This window comes from Drosophila eugracilis, unplaced genomic scaffold (genome assembly GCF_018153835.1).
Source record: "Drosophila eugracilis isolate 14026-0451.02 unplaced genomic scaffold, ASM1815383v1 contig_1765, whole genome shotgun sequence".
Taxonomy (NCBI): Eukaryota; Metazoa; Arthropoda; class Insecta; order Diptera; family Drosophilidae; genus Drosophila; species Drosophila eugracilis.
Window position 1 is genome coordinate 2799006 of NW_024572605.1, and position 24269 is coordinate 2823274.

The following is a 24269-nucleotide window of genomic DNA, read 5'->3' on the forward strand; positions in this document are numbered from 1 at the left end:
TATAAAAACATTTTTAAATAAATGGTCGGTTTGCTCGTTCGCTGCTGTTGTCTCTGCCTGCCTGCGCTTGTTTTGCGGCAACACAATGGCCATGCGGTTCCTGCCGCCTCCTGATGTCACATCCTCTGCCATTACTGTTGGAGGTGTTGTTGTTGTTGCCATGGCACCTGTGTCCAGGTGTGCAGCATGCTTTCAGGCCGATGTCGCTGTCGATTTTCGTATTCCGCCTTTTGTTTTTTTGTATTATTCGTTTAAGGTGGCAAAGCCAACCGAAAATATTCAGCTGCCTGATTTATAGTCAATTTGTCTTAAATTATGCATGTGGCAGGTAGCTGAGGGGCCCAGATAATGGCAGAGGAACGCTGCAACGGCACTAGGCACTAGGATCTTGGCATTCTCTCGGGCATTTATCATATTTTATCACTGCCTAAATGCGTGCCATAAATAATTCGTTCAGTTCTTTTCCACAACTGATTTAATAGACTGAAGAGCAGTTACCTGTAACGCCGACTGCCGCATAAATTTAAACCAAAAGCCACACGCTCGCTGGCTCGGTTCGGGAAACTCGCTAATAATTTGTCAAATGCCAGCAGCGGAGGGCGGCTAGTGGGTGTGGTCCGGATTACGGGCTCCGGAATTTATCGAGGCGCTTATCCCCCTTCAGTGCATTTTGTCTCATTTTGTTTGGCGGTCTTCAAACGCCACCCCTTTAAACCGCCACGATTCGCCCGATTCCGGAATCGGGACACTATGTGCGGCAGCTGTTCGCTCAATTAAACTGCAATTGCAACACGCCATGGCCATCGGATGGGCAGCGTGGGGCAAATCGGGAGAGCCTATGTGACCGTTAATTGGTTGCGGGTACTTTCGTTAAGCATCCTTACCTCAGAATACTGGCAGTGGCACTGCAACAATTTATTCATTTCGACCCCATACAGTCGCATTCGGTCCGTAGTTCCGCCGACCGCTAATTACAAACTCATTGCCGAAGAGCAGAAACTAATTAGCTTGTTTATCGAGTTCATGTGGCAGCCATCGAAGTTACTCAATATTAATTTTCAGGCTTATCCCATTGCCCTTCGCAATATCTCTCTATCTATCTCTCTGCCTCTGATTGCCAATTATTGAATTGTTTTCCTAGCTCCAAATTCTAGCCTCATTTACCGCACATGCTGACCATTCAGCGGGAGCCCTCAAGTGTGCCATGAAATAATTAAAACTTTAGGTTGGCCAGAAAAAGAATATATATAAAAAGGAGGAGGACGAGCTCGGGAAAGATATAAAAATTAGCACAAGCTGACTCGCAGTTGCCCTGGCCGATGAGTCTTCACAAATTGAATGATGGGCATAAAACAAAGAACATTTTTGAGTATTTCGTAAGAAACTGAAGAGTAGTTGATTCTTTTGCGAGGTACTTCTGGACATAGCTTAATGGAGAAAACATTCTTGAGGGAAAAAATAATTGAAATTGGTAAATTTATGTACCAGGAATATTTCCAATTACTATTGCTTTCAGCTTAATTACTATAACCTCTAGTGCGCGTTTGCTAATGATATTTATCCCATTGAATGATATCTACTAATCAAACTGGAAGCCATAACAGTATCATATTTTATAGTAAAAAAGGAAGAAAGATTTATATTCATATGAGTATTATTGGCATTATTGAAATATCTAAATTGGAAATTGTAATAAAAGTAGAGCAAACATTGATGCCATATATCAGCCGATTAGTTTTACAGTTTGAAAAAAGTTAAAAAGGCTCTAAAACCATTAAAATTGAGATCCATCCGTGGCCAACTCAATAAATTTGCACCCCCTGCTGGCCAGTTGGTGGGAAAATTTAAGCGCAACCCGAAAACCGTCACCACAAACACTTACACACTCGCTACGGTTTGGTTTGGTCTGGTTGGGATTCGGTTGGTTTGGTAATGGCCGAAGCAGGTTTGGGGCGGTAATGGGGAGGTGTGCCCTGGCACATTCTTTCGGTTATGGTCTTCTACGCGCTGTTGTTGTTCTCCAGTTTTCCTTTTGACCAGCTATTTTACCAATGTGCTGAAAATCAAGCGGTCGAGTCGTAAACATTTTTTTAATTCATTCTCATCCAACACTTGGAGAGAAACCAAGAATGTCGGCCATCAACCACACACAAACACACACACACACCCTCGCGCTTTCACCTACACTTAGTGGGGGAAAAGCCATTAAACAGCTGCAGGAGCAACATCTACACTGGGAGAAATAGTAGTTGTATTTTAAAGTTTTGTGATGGGAGAGTAGGAGATGGGAGTTATTAGGAGACTGACTTGAAGTGTCAGAATTCCGATGGGTAAAAGTCGTGTGTAAAATTAGAAATTAATTGTTGGCGTATTAAAATTTTGTACTAACATTTTCCGTTTTCCACGTGTAGAAAAGGAGCAGCCGATGGAGCTAAGCAGCTGTAGTCTGGGTGGCGTGTTGAGTGTTTGCGTTTTTCAAATTGTGTGAATTTATTTTTTTGCTGCCTTTGTTTTTATGGCGCCTGAAATTATGCTTATTTCGCCATTTCTGTTTAGCTCTTAAAGAAATTAAAAAAAGAAGCAGCAGCAGCTCGAGAGCGCCCTAGTGAAAGTGAAGAACAAGAAAACCACGAGGTACACCCAAGGTCCTTTAGTGTTTCATTGTGTGTGTGTGCCTTTCGCTTTGGCGCCTTTGCCGCACTTTGTTTTTGTTTTCGATGCCACGAGCCCTAAGCGAAAACAAAACCCAAAGCCCTGTTTTCTCTAAAATACCCGCTTGTCTTCGCTAAATACAGAAAAAGAAGAATGGTAGAAGAGGAGATCCCAGGCCAATATGAATTAAATGGCCAGGCACTGCAAATGCCCTTTAAATTGTGGCCCCCAAACGCCAGGATATTCATCTGATATTTAATTCAGTATTTATCCCCGAGATGCTTTGATTTCTCCGGCCACATTTTGATTACTTCGACATCAACTGGCAGGCCTGTATATTTTTGTGCTATTTTTTATGTTTGACAGCCAACTGTGGCCGAGCCCGACACTTCGACAGACAGTCGGACATTCGGACAGAGGCAAGAACTGGGGCCATTTTCAAATTGACAAGAACTGGAAGAGCCTGTGTGGTGGAAGGGAGGAAGAGAATTCACGCCAATGAGGGGAATATCAAAAACTCATTACAATCACTTCTGACGTAAATGTGGCCCACGAAAATAGACCTAATGGCCCACAAAGATGGCCAACATATAAAATACTGCCTTGGCGAGAAAGAGACTACAAGGGAGCAGCCTTAATTAATGTTCACCTATTCACATTTCGGCTTTTAATTAAAACTTCAATTGCCTTTTAAAGCAGAACAGAAAATGCCTTTTGCAAGCAAAAAAAGTTATAAATATATTTGAATTTTTCCATCAGTCTTAATGTATTTAATATTTTAGTCATTTATCTATAGAAAATTCATCTATATATGTATTATATTTGTAGATTGTTTTTCTCTGTCTCATTTGTCTAGGCAATTTGTGACTATAAAGAGCACAATAAAAATCGACATTAAAAGGCTGCCATTCAAATAAATATGGCCTTGTGCTAAACGAATCGTTAACAAAAAACTGGAACCAAAAAAGCATAAAACACCAAAAGCAAGGGGAAGTGGGAGGGAAGAAAAAATGAAAAGCGAAACACTTTTTCAAAATAATTTCACACAATTAAAGTGAAAAGCCATACGCAGACGTCTATTGTCGGGAACAATGGCCAAGAAGCGATGAGGGTTGGCTGAAGGAGAGTCGGGCGATTTATTTGTTGAGTGCAAATTATATTTGAAATACAAACATATATATATGTCGTATATATATATTCGAGTATATGGCCATGTATAGAGTGTTCTGTACAAATTGGTGCAACAAAAACGTTCACGCACAAACGAATCAAGTGGAATTTGTTTCATTTCGCTGGCATTCTTAATTTGTTTTATATATATTCTCCGTTTTTTTTTTTTTTTTTTTTTTTTGCCAAAGAGACTTTTCTACCCGTTTGGGAGGGCATCCAATTTAAGTACGTTTTTTGGGCTTCCAGGAAGATCAAATTTTTAATAACTGTATCTAAGAGCTTGAAATGCGTACGGCCAGAATTTTCCTTTTGAGCCGAAAAGTTGTCCTAACAATGCGAAATGCCATAAAAATGCTGGCTAAGTAAGTTCCACTGATATGGCTAACTTCATTTGTATTTCCGCCGCTCCAAGTACTTCCGCCGGTTGCCAGGCTCAAGCGAGTGGCTCGCAGTCAAGATGAAACTGCCAGTTGGCCAAGAGCCGTCTGCGGGGGGCAAACATATTTACATTTGAACGGAGAATGGGCCAGGCAAACGTTCTATATAGTTTATGGGCAGCTGGCTAAGCCCAGTTGGCTTATTTATGGGGTCCGGGGTACGTGTTTTATAGTATTTTATTTGTCCCTGCATATTTCATAAATTACGTGGTAATCTGCGTGTAATTGTCCTCTCCGCCTCCCGATGCGTAATTACCCTCATTGTTTAAACAATCAAGGCTGGGACCAGTCACTTCATAACTCTTCATCGATTGCCCCGAATGGATAGCCCCGAGCCCTAAGCAAACACTCAAATTTGTGGGCCACCTTGGACTCTCAATTGCTCCTGGATCAGAACGCCTTCCTAGCACATGTTCGGGGAAACAAATTGCGCTGTTGACCTTCGACTGGTTGGTTGGTTGGCAAAAGTTTTGCCTTTGACTCAATTGAATCCCACAAAAGGACAGGAGCATGGGCACGGGCAAGGGCACAGACAACTGCTTCAGCATATTTATAGGCATTATTTCTGTACTCAAGGATTTCCAGTCAACGATTTCGGCTCGTTAGTAGACTGACTCCGCCGTGGCCGCTGTTGTCCCGTTGGCCGCAGATTTATGCCGCTGCCAAAACTTTTTTAACAACATCCGAAATTTACGATTTTCGGAACACGCACACTGGCAGCGGAGCAGAGGAAACGGTTAACTAGTCTGGCCTTTCCATCTCTATCTAGGGAGCTGTTGTTTGTCCTGGCCAGGATCTGTTTTGATTTAGTAATGGCTGGCGGACATTTAATTAGTGTCGCCAGAAAGTCTGCCGCAAAGATCCCGATAAATAAGCCGACTATTAGATGACAGACATCAACCTATTGTTCGAACTTTATCTTTATAATGAGCTCGGCCACCTTTAACTGCGGCAGTGAAGTCATCAACCGGTCCGGAGCTTTGCTGGGCCACTAAACAAAATTTGAATATGTAAAACGCGCCTCGAGTGAATTTGAAATGTTAATCGCAGGCCTAACAATAGCTCACATTCGGTTACACCGTCTCTCTGATGCTGACAATCAAGTTAATGAGGCTGTCGCTGTCAATTAGGAATAAATCTCCAGGGCACCTGTGGCGGCACAAAATGCTGAACTCAGTGTCGCAGGGTTATCCATATTTATTCAGAACTTTTATCAATTACCATGAATCAGAATAACAATTTTAGTGAGAAATTTGCAATATTATTTGCAGTTTTGTCGCTCTACCTTGGTCAAAACAAGACGCACAGTCAAAATATCGACTGTTTTGTGCTGCTAACAACCCAAACTTACTACTCTATCACTCATTTTCCGATGTAGAGAAATTTATTATTCAGTAAATGTTCACATTTGTGATAAGTTCATAAGTTGAAGTTTCTCAGATCTGAATGAAAATCAATTGTGAATCATAGCAGTCAAATTACGAGTACTACGAGGTATAAGATTCTATATTTGGAGCATATTTGGCTGTGCTATGGCAAAAAAAACTGATTTTTTGCGCCCAAAATCGTCTTTTGACAGCAGAGATTTCGGTTTTGATGCAGTTTCTTAGCTCTAACTTTTTTATGGAGCAAACAACCAAAACTTGTAACCCCTTTACCTACTTTTAACATTATTGTTCTGATTTTGTTGGGGAGAGTGCTGATTTAATGGCTATAAAGTCAAAAACCCTATTCTTGACAGAAATTGGTTTTATTTTTTGCGACTTTTTAGCTCTAGCTCGGTCAAAAAAAGACTTACAGCCATAAGAACGACTGTTTTGTGCAGCTTACGACCCAAAATTGCAAGAAATGCCCTTGTCCGATCGATTTCGGAAACTTAATTTTTTGGCAAATTTTCGCATTTTTGATAAGGGGTACCATCATCAAAATTTGTGAGAAATTGAAAAAAATGAAGTTTCCCAGATTTGAATCAAACTTGATTGAGAATCATGTCAATCAAAGTACAAGCCCTACGAGGTATTACATTCCATATTTGGACCATTTTTAGCTGTGCTATGGCAAAAAAACTTATTTTTTGCGCCCAAAATCAAGTATACGACTTTTGACAGCAGAGATTTCGGTTTTGATGCCGTTTGTTAGCTCTAACTTTGTCAAAACAAGACGCACGGCTAAAACAATGACTTTTTTATGGAGCAAACAACCAAAACTTGTAACCCCTTTACCTACTTTTAACAGTATTGTTCTGATTTTGTTGGGGAGAGTGCTGATTTAATGGCTATAAAGTCAAAAACCCTATTCTTGACAGAAATTGGTTTTATTTTTTGCGACTTTTTAGCTCTAGCTCGGTCAAAAAAAGACTTACAGCCATAAGAACGACTGTTTTGTGCAGCTTACGACCCGAAATTGCAAGAAATGTCCTTGTCCGATCGATTTCGGAAACTTAATTTTTTGGCAAATTTTCGCATTTTTGATAAGGGGTACCATCATCAAAATTTGTGAGAAATTGAAAAAAATGAAGTTTCCCAGATTTGAATCAAACTTGATTGAGAATCATGTCAATCAAAGTACAAGCCCTACGAGGTATTACATTCCATATTTGGACCATTTTTAGCTGTGCTATGGCAAAAAAACTTATTTTTTGCGCCCAAAATCAAGTATACGACTTTTGACAGCAGAGATTTCGGTTTTGATGCCGTTTGTTAGCTCTAACTTTGTCAAAACAAGACGCACGGCTAAAACAATGACTTTTTTATGGAGCAAACAACCAAAACTTGTAACCCCTTTACCTACTTTTAACAGTATTGTTCTGATTTTGTTGGGGAGAGTGCTGATTTAATGGCTATAAAGTCAAAAACCCTATTCTTGACAGAAATTGGTTTTATTTTTTGCGACTTTTTAGCTCTAGCTCGGTCAAAAAAAGACTTACAGCCATAAGAACGACTGTTTTGTGCAGCTTACGACCCGAAATTGCAAGAAATGTCCTTGTCCGATCGATTTCGAAACCTTAATTTTTGGCAAATTTTCACATTTTTGATAACCATCATCAAAATTTGTGAGAAATTGAAAAAAATGAAGTTTCCCAGATTTGAATCAAACTTGATTGAGAATCATGTCAATCAAATTACGAACCCTACGAGGTATTACATTCCATATTTGGACCATTTTTAGCTGTGCTATGGTATAACATTCCAGTAACGGACATCACTAATCATTAGATTTGTTTAACAAACTTAAGCTGATATATAAACCCATTTAAACCCATATAGAAACTACTTAGGTGTGCGCCAATTGTTTATTCGGTTAATAAATAAATTATAAATAAATAAATATTGAGCTCTTTTTAGTGATAGGTTCTGGATCTACAGCTTAGGCGCAGACGAGTCCAAGGCCCAGGAACTTCTTGCAGGTCTTAGTGGGTGTTTCGGTGGATTCGTCTGAGTCGTCGTTGGATGGTGGTGGTGGCGGTGGTGGTGGTGGTGGTGGTGGTGGTGGAGGTGGTGGAGGTGGGTAGTACGGGTAGGGTGGGGTAATACGAAGGTGGTTGTGGATAGGGGGGGTACTGGGGATGGTGGGGATGGTAGGAATGGTGCGGATGTTGGGGATGTTGCGGATGTTGCGGATGTTGGGGATGGTGGGGATGGTGGTGGTGTCCATCATCGGGTTTCGGCACGGGCTTCTTGGTGGTAGTCGTTGTGGTTGTTGTCGTTGTGGGAAAGGGATACGGAGGGGGTGGATAGTAGCCGGGATAGGGGTACGGTGGCGGATATGGTGAGTACTGTGGGTAAGGCGGGTAGGGGTAGTACGGCCGCTTGGTGGTCTTGGGCTTCTTAGTAGTGGTGGTAGTGGTAGAGCTGGGGAAGGTAAGCACTAGGTTTCCAGCGCTGCCTTCGCTCCCGAAGAGCTTGCGCCACGACGCGGGATCGGCCTCGGCATCGTTCTCCTCAATGCTGTTCAGCTCCTGGCTGTTCTCCACCTCCGATTCCTGACCGATATTATCCTCCACGGGAATGGCCATGGCCAGGGCTCCGCAGAGCGCCAGGCACAGGCAGAGTACCAGTTTGGTGCTCATGGTGTGAAAGGTGTTGACTTTGAACTGATTGACAGATGGCATCAGCTGCGCTTTTATACTAGTCAAATTCGCCAAAAAGAAATGCGACGGCAACCTCCTAAATTATTGCCAATAAACATTAACCCAGTTTGCAAACATTTTGAAAAGATCTTCTGAAAAAAAGACCAATCTTCTGCAATATGTCTAGTCACCGCTTCTGCCAACTTTGCATGTAAATTAGTTCAGCTATTAAAGCCAGCTCAGAACACGCCCAACAAGTTACTAGCTTTTATTTGCTTAGATCGGTGTTATGGATTAGCTTGGTGCTGGCATAACGGTTAACGCTTGGACTTATTTTTTAGCATTTTTATTGCTAGAAAACCCAGCTGGATTCCATTTAAATATGCGAAGCCCTAGACTGATTAAATCTATTTTATTACTTTGGTGCAGATGTTGGAATTAATTCACTTCACAGGTGCCGATGGGATCCACGGAAACTTTGCGAGATGAGTTATTTTTGGTAGCAAATATCAATAAGAAATGTCATTTATAAAAGTATTCATGACTAGCAATTAAGAGGTTATATGTTTTTAAACGTTTTTAAGAATTGGTTAATACTTAAATCTTTTTTCTATCAAGTAAGAAGAATTGCTAAAAGGTCACTCACATCAAGTACATAAAACCAACCTGGAATCATTCCTTCTTCCAACACTATTCTTTTGCTTATTCGAAATATATATCTTCTAAACAAATATTGACAGTTAATATATATTCTAGGCGCCCAAATCGACTTTAATTTATAAGCGTTCGATACACAAAATTGATCCATTAATAACAATTTAGATAAGTCTTTGCTTTTGGATTATAAAAGTTCGAGCCACCAACAGTCCCTGGCATAGTCTGAAGAAGAACTCAAGAACCAAGAAGCCTTAACAAAATTCTTCGCCATGTTAGTCGCTTTGATTGGTCTCACTCTGCTGCTCCAAGTTAACTCAATAGCAGGGCAGGCCTTCCAGGTATATAGTTCACCTGGAGTACAGGTTGTCTACCCGTCCTCGTCGCAGGTTCAAGTAATAGGCGGAAGACATTTTTTCCGACGCGGTTTGTTGAACAGCCTAAGAAATCTCACAATCACCGCGAACTCAACCAACCAGGATCTTCAAGTTGTCAGCTCCTTGGGCACCGGGAACATTGCACTATCAAGTAACCAGGTTTCCAGCAACGCTCCTCTACGGAATCTTTTGAGAACTATATTTGGCCGTCAGCCCAATGTCCAGTATATCAACCTTAATGCCAGAGCCTTCGGCGATGGCTCTCCGGAACCGCAGTACTGGAGTAACCAAGAACCACGGTACTGGAGTAACCAGCAGCAAGCATTTGCCAGTCCTGTGTTTTTGCCTCGAACCAGGGTTAAAACTGTGCGACAGGGCATGCCACGCCGGATTTTGGTACGGAATATAAAGTCCAGCCAAGCTCTAATGACCAATGTGGAGACCTATAGGATTCCGGTGTTTGAGAACGAATGGCAGGTAAGCAGACTGTAGAGATCCTCAGTAAATTTTGTTTTCAACTTTTTGCTTTTAGTACGATTCGACGTATGCATAGTAAGATGGTGATCATAACGCATGAAACGATTATAAAGTAAATCTGTGTAAATATTAAATAAAATTAACTTCGGCAAACAAATTATATACTTTTATATTTGAGTAGTTAACTTATATCAAAAAACAGTAGGCATTGGTAGATGTGGTTAACGACCATACACCGCACTCCACAAAATACAAATTTAAACTTTCCTAGTATGCCAAAGTACAAAGATCAAAGTTTCAAATAGTATAACAGAATGTCATGCTTATTCGGCAGATTATATTGTTAACATAGAAAAACCAGTTAGTTTTTGGTCAAAATATAATAAAATATAAATATTAAAACGATTCCTTCTCTTGGTTTGGAACCTTTGATCCGAGAAATCCGAGATCTGAGGGATAGATAGGTTGTAATCTGGCACAATGGTGCTTCATTATATTATTAAGTTATGCTACCCATTAGGCAAGTCAATAAAAATTTAAATCGTCTAATGGGATGAAGTCCATGTTCTACATATAAAGTAAGGTCCAATTTTCGACCCTTTGCAACCCGTATAAAACTCTGGGGTCTTGAAGATTTAGACATCAGTTTTGGATAAGCCAGGGAACCGTGTGATCTTTCCTTACAATGCTGATTAAAATATTAGGCCTACTTCTCCTGTTAACGGGTCAATCCTTGGGTGACCTGCGTCACCTTGATCTTCAACTTCTCGGTCAGCAGATCTCAGGAGCTCTCTCTCGTCCTGGCCACTCGAGCGGCCACAATAATAACAATGCTCAGTCGGACTACAATGCCTATCTAAACGAGTACTACAACATTCAATGGCAGCAGTTCTATCAAGCTCAAGCGGCCTACGATCAGCTATATGGACCATACAGCCTATATGGTCTCTACAGTCCCTACGGACCTGGACCATATAATCCATATGGATACCATGGCCAAGGGCCTCCACCACCACTACCTGGACCATATAATCCATACGGATACTATGGCCAAGGGCCTCCACCACCACCACCTCCCACAACTACTGCGGCTCCAGTGACTACAACTCCAACTCCAACAACATCTACAGCTATTCCTACGACTACAGGACCTGTTACCACTTCGACGGCGATTCCTACCTCAACCGGTCCACAGACCACCTCCACTGCCCTTGCCACTCAATCAACAACCACGGTATCTCCAACCACATCGACGGCAATCCCTACATCAACTGGTCCAGATACCACCTCCACAGCCTTAGCCTCATCCAATGCAGTTGCGCGGTACCAGATCCAACATACTACACCCATTCCCTATCCTTACGATCCCAACCCACTGATCAGTCCCTTCGATTTACGTCGCATCCATCCGCAGCGGGCATATGTCCATGATCCGGCATTGGAATCATTAGCAGTTCACCGATCACCGGCATATATACCATATAATCAAATTCAATTTGTGGCGAAAAAATAATGGGTAGATGATTTGTTTAAGCTGACAAACTATGTGCCCAAAGAAAGTAATTTGTTGTTTACTTTAGTTTAGTTTTAAAAGCTTAATAGTTGTGTAATGCCGATGGTGAAAGAGGTGAGTTATCTTTCCACTGATTCAGCTCCAATAAACCGACTGTAAGCGAATTAAAAAGGTAAACAAAGGCCAGAAAAGAAAGAAAAATAAAAGAGACGCGATCGATTTCTCCGATCGCTAACTTATTAATGAACCGAAATTAGCATTTACATATCATAGAGGGCGAATATTTGCTAAATATGCAAGCCCAATGCTCAACCAGCATTAGTTCAAAGTCGAACGCGTTTCGATATGAAACTGATCGGATTTCTACTGTGTTTAGTGTCTGTGGCAGCTGCTCAAGCAAGTGCAGGTGTCCCAAACTCAGAGGAGGATAGAATTCGTACAGTTTTCCCCTGGCTATACGTTTTGGCATATCCTGGTGCCGTGCCACAGGTCCCCATCCGTAGGCCACAAGATGAGACTTCGTCCAGCATAAACAGTGCGATCATCAATCAGCCGCAGTCCGATGAGACGTCAAACGTTCAACAATCAAGCAACCTAGTACGCGAGCAGTTCCTGCAAGGAGTTCTACAGGGCTTGCAGCACCCTGGATCTGGAGCCAGTGCACCAACTATTTCACCCACTTTGCTGGCAGACTTCATTGCTCAGGCCCAGGCCACTACTACCACGCGAAAACCAGTGGTTGAAAAAGATATCAACGGACCTGATAACGATGAAGATTATGACTATATAGACTTTAAGAACGGATCTCGAATCAAGTACGATCTGGATGACATTGAGCAGCCGGTGAACAAAATTCTTCAGCAAACTACAAGACGTCCCGCGCCGGCTAGAACTCAAAGCCCTGCCACCGTGCTCTATTATAGACCTCCACCCAGATATGTTTATTATAGACCCATATATAGGCCTTCTACTTATTACTACCGAGGTGGCTAGGCGAATATTATCAATCGGTGGAAAGCAAACCATTTAAATTATTCATAAGAGAGATGATTAGTAAATTAGCGTCGTCTTGTAATAGAGGAACGTTAAGTAGAATTTGCTTATTATGACAGGCCATTAGTCTACTAAGTTATGCGAAATAAGCTTTCAGTTCACTTCTGTGATTTCACTGGCCAAAACAATAAAAATTCAAATTACCGATTCAGATCTTCACCAAGCCCAATTCGAATTTTGATCTGAGGCCCGTGTTCCAGTCCGGTCTTTTGTAGGTCTCGGTTACAGTCCAATTTATGACACCCGACCGACTGTATAAAACTCGACGCATCTTGGAGCCATCACTTTAGTTCTGAACTAACCGGACCAACGTAGAATCTCTCTTCAAAATGCTGATTAAGACCTTAGGATTGGTCTTCCTGCTGATTGGTCAGGCCTGGGGTCAGTCCATAAGTTTTCCTGTTTACACCGTTGGAAGTATTCTCTCGGCTCTAGCTGGTGGAGGAGGAGGCGGAGGAGGAGGAGGAGGTGGAGGAGGTGGCGGTGGAGGAGGAGGTGGCAGTTCTACTTCTTCGAATAATAATAACAACAATAACAACAATGCTCAAGCTGAATACGAAGCCTACCTGAGTCAGTACTATAGCAGCCAGTTGCAGCAATACTACGAGGCTCAGGCAGCTTATCAAGCATATTTATATAGTCTTTACGGTCCCAATGGACTCTTGTCGTCTACGAACACGGCGTCTACGACAACAGCAGCTCCCGTTACTACTACTACCGCAGCTACCTCCACAACAACTACAGCAGCGACAACAACTACCGTGTCGACATCAAATGCGATCCCTGACACATCAACCACCTCAACAACTACACCAGCAACTACAGCAGCAACAACATCTACCGTGTCCACATCCAATGCGATCCCTGACACATCAACCACCTCAACAACTACACCAGCAACTACAGCAGCAACAACATCTACCGTGTCCACATCAAATGCGATCCCTGACACATCAACCACCTCAACAACTACACCAGCAACTACAGCAGACACAACAACCACCACAACAACCACCACAACAACTACACCAGCAACTACATTGTCCACGTCTACTGCAATTCCTACATCAACCGGTCCTATAACTACCTCTAATGCCGTCAGACGGTTCGTAAATACCACGCCCCTTCCATATCCCTATGAGTCCGGCCAATTCATCAATCCTTACGATCTACACCGCATCCGTACCAGTCAGAATGGTGTCAGTAGCTCCGCAGTGGCTTCATCTGCAGCTCAGTCTGTGCCAGTGTATATCCCATACGACATTTACCACAGGGCACAACCGGCTCCTTACTTCGTTTACGGAGGAAAGAAATGAAAGTTCAATGGCATGCAAAAACTTTGGAGTGTTTAAGATATAAGACGATTAATTTATTCAATAAAAGCAAACTAAATCAAGCCTTCTCTTGTCAGATAATTGATTCCAAAACTAACGGGTTAAATGATCAGAAGCTGTAACCATAGCTCAAAAACGTGCTGTGAGAGCCTAGGTCTAACTGGTGAAGTTAAGAACTAATTAGCATCAGCTGTTCGTCAGCCTAGAAGTGTTCTTTCGCTGTATCGCAAACTTACAAAATCTATAAAAAATTTAAATTTATGAAGTTAGTTCTATTCAACCTTTTGTTTGGGTATAGCATTATTTTAATTTAACGACCTTTGTGGCTTGTATAAAACGGCAGGTGGTCAGCGGCTACCATTTCAGTTCTAGGCTAACCGAAGCGTCGGCTAATCTTAGCTCGGGATGATATTAAATACCGCCAGCTTTCTGCTGATCCTAGCCACCCAGGCATGGGGTCAATCAATAAAAATAAGGATACCTGTATGGGATGCTTCAACCTTATTTACGCGACTCACGGGAATTGGAGCCAATTCAGAAAACTCTAACAACCAAAGTCCACCCAATAACAACGCACAAAATAACAATCAGCAGAATGAAGAATACAACGATTATCTACTAGACTATTACAATAACTACTGGGCTAATGCATATCTCAATCCAGCGTATAACGACCCATATGGATATTATGGACTCTACGGACCATATGGACCATACGGACCATACGGATCTTTTAATCCAAACGAAGATCAAAATACAACACCATTCCCATTACCTACAACTACGGCCGCGCCGACCACAACGCCGACTCCGACTCAATCATCAACGACACCTACAACTGTAGCCGCTATATGTTCAGTTTTTCCAAATCTTCCAGCTTGTCAAACATCAACTACTGCCACCTCTACAACAACAACAGAAAGTCCAACTATTTCTACATCTATTCCAACATCCACTACGACTGATTCCACAACAACATCTACTGCCAGCCCTACTACGACAACCGGAAGTGCAACCACATCTACAGCTATTCCAACATCCACAACGACTGAATCCACAACAACATCTACTGCCAGCTCTACTACGACAACCGAAAGTCGAACTTCTACTACAGCGATTCCAACATCCACTACTATTGATTCCACGACAACATCTACTGCCAGCTCTACTACGACAACCGGAAGTGCAACCACATCTACAGCTATTCCAACATCCACTACGACTGATTCCACAACAACATCTACTGCCAGCTCTACTACGACAACCGAAAGTCCAACTTCTACTACAGCGATTCCAACATCCACTACGACTGATTCCACAACAACATCTACTGCCAGCTCTACTACGACAACCGAAAGTGCAACCACATCTACAGCTATTCCAACATCCACAACGACTGAATCCACAACAACATCTACTGCCAGCTCTACAACAACAACAGAAAGTCCAACTACTTCTACAGCGATTCCAACATCCACTACTACTGATTCCACGACAACATCTACTGCCAGCTCTACAACGACAACAGAAAGTGCAACCACATCTACAGCGATTCCGACATCCACTACGACTGATTCCACAACATCTTCTGCCAGCTCTACTACGACAACAGAAAGTGCAACCACATCTACAGATACTCCAACATCCACTACAACTGATTCCACAACAACATCTACTGCCAGCTCTACCACGACAACCGAAAGTCCAACTTCTACTACAGCGATTCCAACAACCACTACTACTGATTCCACGACAACATCTACTGCCAGCTCTACAACGACAACCGAAAGTGCAACCACATCTACAGCTATTCCAACATCCACAACGACTGAATCCACAACAACATCTTCTGCCAGCTCTACTACGACAACCGAAAGTGCAACCACATCTACAGCTATTCCAACATCCACTACTACTGATTCCACAACAACATCTACTGCCAGCTCTACCACGACAACCGAAAGTCCAACTTCTACTACAGCGATTCCAACAACCACTACTACTGATTCCACGACAACATCTACTGCCAGCTCTACAACGACAACCGAAAGTGCAACCACATCTACAGCTATTCCAACATCCACAACGACTGATTCCACAACAACATCTACTGCCAGCATTACCACGACAACCGAAAGTCCAACTTCTACTACAGCGATTCCAACATCCACTACTACTGATTCCACGACAACATCTACTGCCAGCTCTACAACGACAACAGAAAGTGCAACCACATCTACAGCTATTCCAACATCCACTACGACTGATTCCACAACAACATCTACTGCCAGCCCTACAACGACAACCGAAAGTGCAACCACATCTACAGCTATTCCAACATCCACTACGACTGATTCCACAACAACATCTACTGCCAGCTCTACCACGACAACCGGAAGTCCAACTTCTACTACAGCGATTCCAACAACCACTACTACTGATTCCACGACAACATCTACTGCCAGCTCTACAACGACAACAGAAAGTGCAACCACATCTACAGCTATTCCAACATCCACTACGACTGATTCCACAACAACATCTACTGCCAGCCCTACAACGACAACCGAAAGTGCAACCACATCTACAGCTATTCCAACATCCACTACGACTGATTCCACAACAACATCTACTGCCAGCTTTACCACGACAACCGAAAGTCCAACTTCTACTACAGCGATTCCAACATCCACTACTACTGATTCCACGACAACATCTACTGCCAGCTCTACAACGACAACAGAAAGTGCAACAACATCTACAGCGATTCCAACATCCACAACGACTGATTCCTCAACAACATCTACTGCCAGCTCTACTACGACAACCGAAAGTGCAACCACATCTACAGCTATTCCAACATCCACTACGACTGATTCCACAACAACATCTACTGCCAGCTCTACCACGACAACCGAAAGTCCAACTTCTACTACAGCGATTCCAACATCCACTGCTACTGATTCCACGACAACATCTACTGCCAGCTCTACAACGACAACAGAAAGTGCAACCACATCTACAGCGATTCCGACATCCACTACGACTGATTCCACAACATCTTCTGCCAGCTCTACTACGACAACAGAAAGTGCAACCACATCTACAGCTACTCCAACATCCACTACAACTGATTCCACAACAACATCTACTGCCAGCTCTACCACGACAACCGAAAGTCCAACTTCTACTACAGCGATTCCAACAACCACTACTACTGATTCCACGACAACATCTACTGCCAGCTCTACAACGACAACCGAAAGTGCAACCACATCTACAGCTATTCCAACATCCACAACGACTGAATCCACAACAACATCTTCTGCCAGCTCTACTACGACAACCGAAAGTGCAACCACATCTACAGCTATTCCAACATCCACTACTACTGATTCCACAACAACATCTACTGCCAGCTCTACCACGACAACCGGAAGTCCAACTTCTACTACAGCTATTCCAACATCCACTACGACTGATTCCACAACAACATCTACGCCAGCTTTACCACGACAACCGAAAGTCCAACTTCTACTACAGCGATTCCAACATCCACTACTACTGATTCCACGACAACATCTACTGCCAGCTCTACAACGACAACAGAAAGTGCAACCACATCTACAGCTATTCCAACATCCACTACGACTGATTCCACAACAACATCTACTGCCAGCCCTACAACGACAACCGAAAGTGCAACCACATCTACAGCTATTCCAACATCCACTACGACTGATTCCACAACAACATCTACTGCCAGCTTTACCACGACAACCGAAAGTCCAACTTCTACTACAGCGATTCCAACATCCACTACTACTGATTCCACGACAACATCTACTGCCAGCTCTACAACGACAACAGAAAGTGCAACAACATCTACAGCGATTCCAACATCCACAACAACTGATTCCTCAACAACATCTACTGCCAGCTCTACTACGACAACCGAAAGTGCAACCACATCTACAGCTATTCCAACATCCACAACGACTGAATCCACAACAACATCTACTGCCAGCTCTACAACAACAACAGAAAGTCCAACTACTTCTACAGCAATTCCAACATCTACTATGACTGATTCCACGACAACATCTACTGCCAGCTCTACTACGACAACCGAAAGTGCAACCACATCTACAGCTATTCCGACATCCACAACGACTGAATCCACAACAACATCTACTGCCAGCTCTACAACGCCAACAGAAAGTGCAACCACATCTACAGCGATTCCAACATCCACAACGACTGAATCCACAACAACATCAACCGAAAGTCCAACTTCTACTACAGCGATTCAAACATCCACTACTACTGATTCCACGACAACATCTACTGCCAGCTCTACAACGACAACAGAAAGTGCAACCACATCTACAGCCATTCCGACATCCACTACGACTGAATCCACAACAAAATCTTCTGCCAGCTCTACTACGACAACCGAAAGTGCAACCACATCTACAGCTATTCCAACATCCACAACGACTGAATCCACAACAACATCTACTGCCAGCTCTACAACGACAACCGATAGTCCAACTTCTACTACAACGGTTCCAACATCCACAACGACTGAATCCACAACAACATCTACTGCCAGCTCTACAACAACAACAGAAAGTCCAACTACTTCTACAGCGATTCCAACATCCACTACCACTGATTCCACAACAACATCTACTGCCAGCTCTACCACGACAACCGAAAGTCCAACTTCTACTACAGCGATCCCAACATCCACTACTGCTGATTCCACAACAACATCTACTGCCAGCTCTACCACGACAACCGAAAGTCCAACTTCTACTACAGCGATTCCAACATCCACTACTACTGATTCCACGACAACATATACTGCCAGCTCTACAACGACAACAGAAAGTGCAACCACATCTACAGCGATTCCGACATCCACTACGACTGAATCCACAACAACATCTTCTGCCAGCTCTACTACGACAACAGAAAGTGCAACCACATCTACAGCTATTCCAACATCCACTACGACTGAATCCACAACAACATCTACTGCCAGCTCTACTGCGACAACCGAAAGTCCATCTTCTACTACAGCGATTCCAACATCCACTACTATTGATTCCACGACAACATCTACTGCCAGCTCTACTACGACAACCGAAAGTGCAACCACATCTACAGCTATTCCAACATCCACAACGACTGAATCCACAACAACATCTTCTGCCAGCTCTACTACGACAACCGAAAGTGCATCCACATCTACAGCTATTCCAACATCCACAACGACTGAATCCACAACAACATCTACTGCCAGCTCTACATCGAAAACCGAAAGTGCAACCACATCTACAGCTATTCCAACATCCACAACGACTGAATCCACAACAACATCAACCGAAAGTCCAACTTCTACTACAGCGATTCCAACATCCACTACTACTGATTCCACGTCAACATCTACTGCCAGCTCACCTACGACTACCGAAAGTGCAACCACATCTACAGCTATTCCAACATCCACAACGACTGAATCCACAACAACATCTACTGCCAGCTCTACAACGACAACCGATAGTCCAACTTCTACTACAACGGTTCCAACATCCACAACGACTGAATCCACAACAACATCTACTGCCAGCTCTACAACAACAACAGAAAGTCCAAGTACTTCTACAGCTATTCCAACATCCACTACCACTGATTCCACAACAATATCTACTGCCAGCTCTAACACGACAACCGAAAGTCCAACTTCTACTACAGCGATCCCAACATCCACTACTACTGATTCCACAACAACATCTACTGCCAGCTCTACCACGACAACCGAAAGTCCAACTTCTACTACAGCGATTCCAACATCCACTACTACTGATTCCACGACAACATCTACTGCCAGCTCTACAACGACAACAGAAAGTGCAACCACATCTACAGCGATTTCGACATCCACTACGACTGACTCCACAACATCTTCTGCCAGCTCTACTACGACAACAGAAAGTGCAACCACATCTACAGCTACTCCAACATCCACTACAACTGATTCCACAACAACATCTACTGCCAGCTCTACAACAACAACAGAAAGTCCAACTACTTCTACAGCGATTCCAACATCCACTACGACTGATTCCACAACAACATCTACTGCCAGCTCTACCACGACAACCGATAGTCCAACTTCTACTACAGCGATTCCAACAACCACTACTACTGATTCCACGACAACATCTACTGCCAGCTCTACAACGACAACCGAAAGTGCAACCACATCTACAGCTATTCCAACATCCACAACGACTGAATCCACAACAACATCTTCTGCCAGCTCTACTACGACAACCGAAAGTGCAACCACATCTACAGCTATTCCAACATCCACTACTACTGATTCCACAACAACATCTACTGCCAGCTCTACCACGACAACCGGAAGTCCAACTTCTACTACAGCGATTCCAACAACCACTACTACTGATTCCACGACAACATCTTCTGCCAGCTCTACTACGACAACCGAAAGTGCAACCACATCTACAGCTATTCCAACATCCACAACGACTGATTCCACAACAACATCTACTGCCAGCTTGACAACGACAACAGAAAGTGCAACCACATCTACAGCGATTCCAACATCCACAACGACTGATTCCTTGACAACATCTACAGCCAGCTCTACCACGACAACCGAAAGTCCAACTTCTACTACAGCGATACCAACATCCACTACTACTGATTCAACGATAAAATCTACTGCCAGCTCTACCACGACAACCGCGACTACTACAGCGATTCCAACATCCACAACGACTGAGTCCACGACAACATCTACTGCCAGCTCAACAACGACAACCGAAAGTGGAACCACATCTACAGCTATTCCAACATCTACTACGACTGATTCCACAACAACATCTACTGCCAGCTCTACTACGACAACAGAAAGTGCAACCACATCTACAGCTATTCCAACATCCACTACGACTGATTCCACGACAACATCTACAGCCAGCTCTACCACGACAACCGAAAGTCCAACTTCTACTACAGCGATACCAACATCCACTACTACTGATTCCACGACAAAATCTACTGCCAGCTCTACAACGACAACAGAAAGTGCAACGACATCTACAGTTAATCCAACATCCACTACGACTGATTCCACAACAACATCTACTGCCAGCTCTACCACGACAACCGAAAGTCCAACTTCTACTTCAACGGTTCCAACATCCACAACGACTTATTCCATGACAACATCTTCTGCCAGCTCAACAACGACAACAGAAAGTGCAACCACATCTACAGCTATTCCAACATCCACTACGACTGATTCCATGACAACATCTACTGCAAGCTCTACCACGACAACCGAAAGTCCAACTTCTACTACAGCGATTCAAACATCCACAACGACTGAGTCCACGACAACATTTACTGCCAGCTCTACTACGACAACCGAAAGTGCAACCACATCTACAGCGATTCCAACATCCACTACGACTGATTCCACGACAACATCTACAGCCAGCTCTAAAACAACAACCGAAATTCCAACTTCTACTACAACGGTTTCAGCATCCACAACGACTGATTCCACGACAAAATCTACTGCCAGCTCTACAACAACAACCGAAAGTGGAACCACATCTACAGCTATTCCAACATCTACTACGACTGATTCCACAACAACATCTACTGCCAGCTCTACCACGACAACCGAAAGTGCAACCACATCTACAGCGATTCCAACATCCACAGCGACGGATTCCGCGACAACCGCCAGTGCCATTTCTACCACGATAACCGAAACCGCAACGACTTCCACAGCTATTCCCACATCAACAGATTCTACAACGACTTCCACTGCTAACCCATCAACGGATTTCACAACGACGACTGAAAGCCTTACCACATCTACTGCAATTCCAACAAGTACTGATTCTACTACAGTTTTACCCTCTTCGACAACAGCATCCGAGTCCACCGGCGAAAATTCTTTTTGCAAAGAATACCCCGATATTCCTAGTTGTCAATCCTTAAAGTCTCTGAACCTTAAGAAAAGCGAACCTGGACAGTCGGAAGCCTCTGTACTTGGCACTGTTTTCAAGCCCGAACAAAGGCTGGCAATTACTTCGATGCCCCAATCAGTAACGTCTCTGTGTTACTTTTACCCTTGTATATGTTTAAAGCCGGAAGAGGCCCAATTTGTTCGAGTTGCTGATGGAAATGGAAAGCCTTTATTGCTAATTTCGCAAGTAGAAGGACGATCCGCCCATTCCCAACAGCAGCCGGCCTTATGGCGAGCTATAAGGAGAACCATAAGAAAACATACATAATGTCAAAACTTATAATAAATATGATAACTTTAACAGTGATCAGTGATACTCTTTTTCTAAAAAGTTTTAATGAAAGTAAGTACCAATCTTTGTTCACCTTAATGATACTATTTTCAAAGAGAGTTAAATTGATAATAATTTACACAAATATTGGCTCTCTAAGCTAACCAATATTGTGGACCCTAGTGAGTAAGTACTATAAGTTCTTTATTGATACCAGTATTTTTAAAATTATCAATATCAAAATTAATTCGGCGTCACCAAAAAGAAAGCAGCTTGAAACGAGCCATGACTAAGGGAAGAACATTTGCTTTGATTACTTTGTTGCTTTGTTTAGTGAAATACAAACAATTTGCTAGCTTGACAATTGTTTTACCTATAAAGCTGATGGGTCGTCTATAGCTCTGGGGCATCATCAGCCGTCTTATTATCTTCTGGATTTGCTATAAAAACGTATTTTCAAGATGCTTGCAAGCTTAGTTTGAATTTACGTATTAAGGTGAACAAATCGATACGCGGCAATGATTTCGATGCACACGTTTTTCCTATTGCTGTTCACAGTGCTGGCAGGGTGTGACATTCCACAGGAAGCTGTGAGATTGAACGTACCACTTTGGGACGTGAATGATCTATACTCGCGCCTATCGAACGCATTTGGAGCGGCAAGCACCACCCAAGCACCTAAGGGGACGCAGGAAAGTTCTAACGCTGCTGCTTCTTGGGACGCCTATTACAACGCGCTCATGCAGGAATATTACAACAAGAAGCAAGGATTATATCCTGGAAGTCAAATGGTACCAGTTGATCCTTTACCCTTACCTGTACCAGTTCCGGTGCCACTGCCTCGGCCTCCGCGTCCTTTACGACCTCTCAGACCCCTAAGGCCAAATCGACCAAGGCCTAGGCCAACACGGAAACCGACAAGAAGAAGCACCACAACTAGACGGCCAACTAGTACTACAAGAAAATCAACAACTACCACAACACAGAAAACTACAACATCTTCGACGGCATCAGCATCTACGGCTGTATCAGTTTCAAGTACATCGACTACGATAGCACCTGCAACCAGTTCAACAACCGAACAATCTTCAACAACAGCAGGGTCTACAACAACAGGAGGATCTTCCACAACCGGTGGCTCTTCTACAACTGGAGGTTCTTCCACAACTGGTGGGTCTTCTACAACTGGAGGCTCTTCCACAACTGGTGGGTCCTCCACAACAGGAGGATCTTCCACAACTGGTGGGTCTTCTACAACGGGAGGCTCTTCTACAACAGGAGGATCTTCCACGACAGGGGGCTCTTCAACATCAGGCTCTGCCGTTTCATCTTATCGAATCAGACGAAAGAAAATAAATTTCCGAGCCACAACACCCACTCCAATGAATCCATTCCACAGTCACCGCAAGAGTAGTCCTATTTCCACACCGACAGTGCTTAGTCTAGAGGGGCAGCACACAACTTCTGCTGCACACAGACCAGATCTCGAGCTTACTATACAATCGGCTCCCCAATCCATGACCACGCTGTGCCATAACTATCCACGTCTTTGTGCCAAGCCCGAGGAGGCAGAATACGTTCGCTTAACCGATGGATTCGGCAAGCCGATGCTTCTTATAACGCCTGTCGCGGCAGACATTACCCGCCGGTTGAACTCAAAACCAAAACCGCTAAAATGGCAGCAATCTGGACGAAAGAAACCATCTAGGAGTAAATATATTTACCGGTTAGTTAAACCGAAGCATAATCAAAGGGCATGACCTTTGTTTACTTTTTGAAAATAAACAACAATGCTACACATATAACCCACTTTTTTATTTCTAAAACTACTCGGTTTAGTTAAGGTTAACTTCAGCCGCGCCATTGTTTTTATAGTAAATAATTACTCCAACCTGAAATAAATCAAAATGCCAATACTCTAATATTATATGCCGGATCATCAATTTTTAAAATTTTGTTCAACTTTAACAGAATTCAATCAACATGAAAACCAAGTCGACTTTTATAAGCTTCTCTTCAACCAAGAAGAACCCGTTTAAGACATAATCACCAAAAAGACAAGAACAAAACCGAAAACAAAAAAACATAATTTGTGAGCACCAAAAAAAGTTTCTAGATGGTTAATCTAAAGATTGCATCGCAAACTAACTTGTAGTTAATAAATTGTGAAGTTCTTCAAGCC

At 43.1% G+C, this 24269-nt stretch overlaps 7 protein-coding genes across 7 annotated transcripts; 6 read left to right on the forward strand and 1 right to left on the reverse strand.

Annotated features, from left to right (window-relative positions):
• Positions 1-7537: 7537 nt before the first annotated feature.
• Positions 7538-8340, reverse strand: LOC108108921 (leucine-rich repeat extensin-like protein 3). The gene is given in 2 exon segments (XM_017217172.2): positions 7538-7784; positions 7786-8340. Coding segments are annotated over 2 exon segments (702 nt in total). The 5' UTR covers positions 8329-8340; the 3' UTR covers positions 7538-7625.
• Positions 8341-9137: 797 nt separating this feature from the next.
• On the forward strand, positions 9138-9980 carry LOC108108922. Its single transcript, XM_017217173.1, has 2 exons — positions 9138-9836; positions 9892-9980. The coding sequence occupies exons 1-2, from the start codon at positions 9255-9257 to the stop codon at positions 9910-9912; spliced, it is 603 nt and encodes a 200-aa protein (XP_017072662.1). The 5' UTR covers positions 9138-9254; the 3' UTR covers positions 9913-9980.
• Positions 9981-10471: 491 nt separating this feature from the next.
• LOC108108920 (extensin-like) lies at positions 10472-11587 on the forward strand. Its single transcript, XM_017217171.1, has one exon. The coding sequence runs from the start codon at positions 10522-10524 to the stop codon at positions 11347-11349; it is 828 nt and encodes a 275-aa protein (XP_017072660.1). The 5' UTR covers positions 10472-10521; the 3' UTR covers positions 11350-11587.
• Positions 11588-11694: 107 nt separating this feature from the next.
• On the forward strand, positions 11695-12572 carry LOC108109015. The gene has a single exon (XM_017217288.2). It carries the CDS (start codon positions 11695-11697, stop codon positions 12340-12342), a length of 648 nt encoding a protein of 215 aa, XP_017072777.1. The 3' UTR covers positions 12343-12572.
• Positions 12573-12706: 134 nt separating this feature from the next.
• Positions 12707-13783, forward strand: LOC108108919 (cell wall protein DAN4). The gene has a single exon (XM_017217170.1). It carries the CDS (start codon positions 12732-12734, stop codon positions 13716-13718), a length of 987 nt encoding a protein of 328 aa, XP_017072659.1. The 5' UTR covers positions 12707-12731; the 3' UTR covers positions 13719-13783.
• Positions 13784-14141: 358 nt separating this feature from the next.
• On the forward strand, positions 14142-22058 carry LOC108108866 (mucin-2-like). Its single transcript, XM_041819817.1, has 3 exons — positions 14142-17175; positions 17280-21835; positions 22008-22058. Exons 1-3 carry the CDS (start codon positions 14142-14144, stop codon positions 22056-22058), a joined length of 7641 nt encoding a protein of 2546 aa, XP_041675751.1.
• Positions 22059-22605: 547 nt separating this feature from the next.
• LOC108108867 (flocculation protein FLO11) lies at positions 22606-23847 on the forward strand. Its single transcript, XM_017217085.1, has one exon. The coding sequence runs from the start codon at positions 22606-22608 to the stop codon at positions 23845-23847; it is 1242 nt and encodes a 413-aa protein (XP_017072574.1).
• The last annotated feature ends 422 nt before the right edge of the window (positions 23848-24269 follow it).